The sequence below is a fragment of the Palaemon carinicauda genome, chromosome 8 (genome assembly GCF_036898095.1).
Source record: "Palaemon carinicauda isolate YSFRI2023 chromosome 8, ASM3689809v2, whole genome shotgun sequence".
Lineage (NCBI taxonomy): Eukaryota > Metazoa > Arthropoda > Malacostraca > Decapoda > Palaemonidae > Palaemon > Palaemon carinicauda.
In genome coordinates this window covers 7,994,662-7,999,661 of record NC_090732.1, presented here as the reverse complement: position 1 = coordinate 7,999,661, position 5,000 = coordinate 7,994,662, and the positions used below count along the sequence as shown (strand labels likewise).

The window sequence follows — 5,000 nt, the reverse complement described above, 5'->3', positions numbered from 1 at the left end:
ATAAGTAAATGAACTAAACATTAAAATACTTATAGAAAATATATATTTCTTTTCAATTTCAGGTGTTAAAAGTTATGGCGATAATGTTTGAAAAAAAAAAAACCTTATATTATTAACACTAATTCTTCATAAGTAAATGAACTAAACATTAAAATATTTATAGAATGTATTTTCCTATTTCAGGTGTTAAAAGTTATGGCGAAATTCGTGGGCTATGACCAGCACGATGGGCTCTTCTCTCCCGGAGGGTCTATGTCAAATATGTATGGAATGCTTCTGGCAAGATACTATCGCTTTCCTCAAGTCAAGGTAACAACAACAACAACAACAACAACAATAATAATGATAATAATAATAATAATAATAATAATAATAATAATGACAAAAATAGTATAAGAACTATAGTCCATTTCTTATAGCGAGTCATATTTACACCGACTCGCCGCGGTGCCCTTTTAGCTCGGAAATGTTTCCTGATCGCTGATTGGTTGGACAAGATAATTCTAACCAATCAGCAACCAGGAAACTTTTCCGAGCTAAAAGGGCACCGTTGCGAGTCGGTGCAAATATGACTCGCTAAAAGAAATGACTTATAGTTATATATTTAGTTTAGAGATAATATAATAATAATAATAATAATAATAATAATAATAATGACAGACATAGTATAAGAACTAGCTATATATTTATTTTGGAGATAATAATAATAATGATAATAATAATAATAATAATAATAATAATAATAATAATAATAATTATTATTATTATTATTATTTAGCACAAGAACTAGTTTTATATATACTTTGAAGATATTTTAAAGCCTGAAATCAAAAAGAAAAAATCTAAGAATCATTCAAGATTCTTACAAAAAAAAAAAAAACTAAAACGACTTAGATGATGAAAGAAAAATAAGAGCGACGGAAATTAAAATTTTTTTGAAAATTGATTGTGATGAATTTCGACTTGATTGCAAGGTAGTAAATTAAGCTTACATATTCGGTTAGGTTAGGTTAGGTTGTACATGAATCTTAGCACAAGAAGGAACTTTCGTGAGTCTAATTTCTCGGAGATTCAAAAGAATAATAGCCATTTCTCAAATAGGTTCTGTTTTTTACCATGTCTGATTCAAAGTTACTCTTAGAAGAAATAAATTTCTCAAGTATATTCTCATTAATTGTCAAGAAGGAAAATTTGTTCTCATTCGCTTGGACCACTGTTTGCTTTATAATGCAAATTCGACTGATTAAATATAATAAAACATATAAGTAAAGATTTGCCGTAAAAAAATACAAATCCTGGAATAAATGTTGCCAGGCATTTACCATTCTAAAAACCTATATATTGTCGTAAAGGAGTGATATTACGATCATCAACCCGTAAAATGTTATGAAAAATTATGGTAAAATTACGGTCGCCTGTATTTTACTGAAATACGGCTGTGAACAGTATACTTTTAACGAGAATTTCCGATTAATATTACGGTTTTTTAACTGTAGAATAACTTTAAGTTAAATATTTGGCAATGTTGTCTACCTGCAAAACACAACCAAACATTTCCAACAACCACATAATTAATCAATCAACTTATTGACCACAATAATTAAGTATATCTATGCCGAAGAGCTTCAATCTAGCAATTTCTGCGAGATGGTCCCAAATATTTTTCCCATTTCACATACTAGAGGAAATATAATGTCATACTTTCTAACTATGGTCATATAGCAATCTTCTCACATTCAAATATTTCATTAATAACTTATATATGTAAATTATTAGTGTTCTGTCCAGGAATTTTAATTTCGCTAAGCCTACAGTGTTAAAAACCCGTAATTTTATATCGGAAATTCTCCGTAAAAATGTACTATTCTCAGCCGTATTTCAATAAAATACAGGGGACCGTAATTTTTACCATACTTTGTTATTATTTTTTACGGGTTGGTGACCGTAATCTCACTCCTTTACGTCAATATGTCCGTTTTTAAAACGGCAAATGCCTGGCAACATTTATAGAAGGATTTTTATCGTTTTTTAAAGTCAAATTTTTAACAGTGCACTGTTAAAAAACCCATAATATTAATCGGAAATTCTCCGTAAAAATATAGTTCTCAGCCGTATTTCAATAAAATACAGGGGACCGTAATTTTTACCATACTTTATTATTTTTTACGGGTTGGTGACCGTAATCTCACTCCTTTACGTCAATATATCCTTTTTCAAAACGGGAAATACTTGGCAACATTTATGCCATGATTTTACTGTTTTTTTTAAGGGCAAATCTTTAACAGTGTTAACTAACCTCATTACCCCTGAGAAATGCCCCAAGCGAGTGTTTACAACTCGGATATTGACGATCTAAATTCAGAAGTTGATTCTTGTGAAATTTATTCATATTTGGTATAATGAGCAAAGCAGGTGTGGCATAATTCCTGCCGCTATTGAGTTCCATACCATGTGACCAAAGTGTGGAATGATCTTCCTAATTGGGTAGTTCAATCGGTAGAACTTCGAAGGTTCAAACTTGCAGTAAATGTTTTTGTGTTGAACAGGCGTACATAAGTCTCTTTTTATAGTTCATATATGAAATAGCTGTTTTAATGTTGTTGATATTTTTAGAATATTTTATTTTAGTTGTTTATTACTTATATCGTTTATCTATTTCCTTTCCTCACTGGGCTCTTTTTCCCTGTTGGAGCTCTTGGGCTTATAGCACCTTGCTTTTCCAACTAGGGTTATAGCTTAACTAATAATAATAATAATAATAATAATAATAATAATAATAATAATAATAATAGTCGTGTATTTTTTACTCGGTACTTACTGACCTATTAAGGATAACTTATGCAATAACTAGAATATGTCTATTAGAAAACAAAAGTAAATACCATTTAAAGTTCATGCTAACCATATTTGCTAACATCTTAGAGTATATATATATATATATATATATATATATATATATATATATATATATATATATATATATATATATATATATGTGTGTGTATGCATGTGTTAATCTTTCATTTATGAATAATGATCTTCTTCTTTCCCACCATTATCCCTACATTAAGGGGTCGGTTGCCCGATGCGCCCTCTCCAATGCCTTCTAGAAAAGGCATCCTCTTCCACCAAACCTCATCTCTCCATATCATCCTTCCCCTTATCTTGCCATCTAATTCTCTGCCTCCCTCTTGACCTTTACCCCTTAAGAGGTTCCTCATAAGCCCTCTTCACTCCCTTTTCAACATCCATCCTCAACACGTGTCCACACCATCTCAGTTGTGACACTCTCATCATCTCTGTAATCTTTACTACGCCTGCCATTATTATTTCATCATTTTCCAATATTTCAAGCAGTGATATTCCCATAATCCACGTCAACATTCTCATCTCTATTCTCTCCAGCAATGCTTCCTCTTTTCGTCTTAAAGCCCAAGTTTCTGAATAGGGACCATCCATCATCTCCTACGCTTATTGACGCAAAGGGCCTAAGTTAGATTTCACCAGTCGTCTCTATCTTGAGCTTTTAAATCAATACTTCTCCATTCATCATCTCCCACTTCACGCTTCATAGTCCTCACCTATGTATGTCTGGGTCTTCCAATTCTTCTAGTGCCTTGTGGAGCCCAGTTGAAAGTTTGGTGAACTAATCTTGTAAAACCACTCTTCCTTTCTTTACAGAAAAGAGGTGTGAGCGGCCTGGGTAGACTGGTTGCGTTCTCTTCTATCGATGCTCATTATTCCATCGCCAAGGCGGCGATGACAATGGGTCTTGGAGCTGACAACGTTGTCCTAGTTAACGTCGACGACGAAGGGAGGTAAGGATATTGAGCGCGGAGGAAGAAAGAAATTAAATAAACTATTCAACTAGATGAATTGGCAGCTAATTAACTCCATCAACGAAGTTGGAGGAGGTTATGTTTTTGTCCCCTTTTTGTGTCCGTTTGTTTGTTTGTGAACAACTTCCTGGTCACAATTTTATTCATTGATTAGTAATACTTTCAGGGAGTAGTTCGTATGTTGAGACATGGAAGTGATTAGATTTTGAAAGTCATAGGTCAATGGTTAAGGTCAAGGTCGAGCAAAAGGTCAACCGGAATAACCCTAACCTTACCCCAAAGTTCGCACATGGTTGTCACCCAGACTTTAAATACGCCTACGGTCTAAATTGATTCTGGGAAAGGCAAGCAGGTTTCGGGAAATAAGCTGCCGTGGCGGAGATCTGCATTCACAGAGTGGTTTTTTTTCTGTATGTAAATCCATAAAAATTTGCGTCTCTTCTTCATGATTTTTGAGAGTTGAAAACGAAACTGCACAATATAAGGGTTGTGGTGACCGATATGGTAACGTCCCTGACTGGTGAACGCCAGACTGGGGTTAGAGTCCCGCCTCAAACTCGTTAATTCCTTTGGTCGCTGCAACCCCACCAGGCTTGTGAGTTAAGGATGGGGGGGGGGCCTATAGATCTATCTGCTGAGTCATCAGCATCCATTCCCAGACCCTCCTTGGTCCTAGCTTGGGTGGAGAGGGGGGCTTGGGCGCTGATTATATGTATATATGGTCAGTCTCTAGGACATTGTCCTGCTCGATAGGGTAATGTCACTGCCCCTTACTCCAGCCATTCGTGACCGGTCTTTAAACCTTAAACCTTTAATGCAGGCTAACCTTTATCCATACTGTGAGAGAATTTTGAGCTAGGAACCAAAAACGTCACCTTATATAATAGTTCCAAGCATGAAAACTTATTTGCCATAATTACAGAGTATGAGGAAAATACTGGGGGAAATGTGAATAATTCGCTACTTTTATTTTCATTCTAATAAAGGATGGATGTCAATCATCTGAAGAAGTGCATTGCCAAATCTCGCCAAGAAGGAGGCATACCGTTTATGGTCAGCGCCACCGAAGGTAAAGTATTTTCTTTTAACTCCTCCAAAGGATGTGATATTATTTGCTTTTTACTTTGAAACGAAATGGAAAATAGTTAATAATAATAAGTT

At 34.4% G+C, this 5,000-nt stretch overlaps 1 protein-coding gene across 1 annotated transcript in view; it reads left to right on the top strand.

Annotated features, from left to right (window-relative positions):
- The window catches only part of b (glutamate decarboxylase-like protein black), a 25,921-nt gene that overhangs the window by 15,828 nt on the left and 5,093 nt on the right, over positions 1–5,000 (top strand). Inside the window, exons 5-7 of the mRNA XM_068378437.1 lie at positions 184–309; positions 3,682–3,818; positions 4,826–4,908. Of these exons, the coding sequence (XP_068234538.1) occupies positions 184–309; positions 3,682–3,818; positions 4,826–4,908 (346 nt within the window). The remainder of the gene's footprint in view (positions 1–183; positions 310–3,681; positions 3,819–4,825; positions 4,909–5,000) is intronic.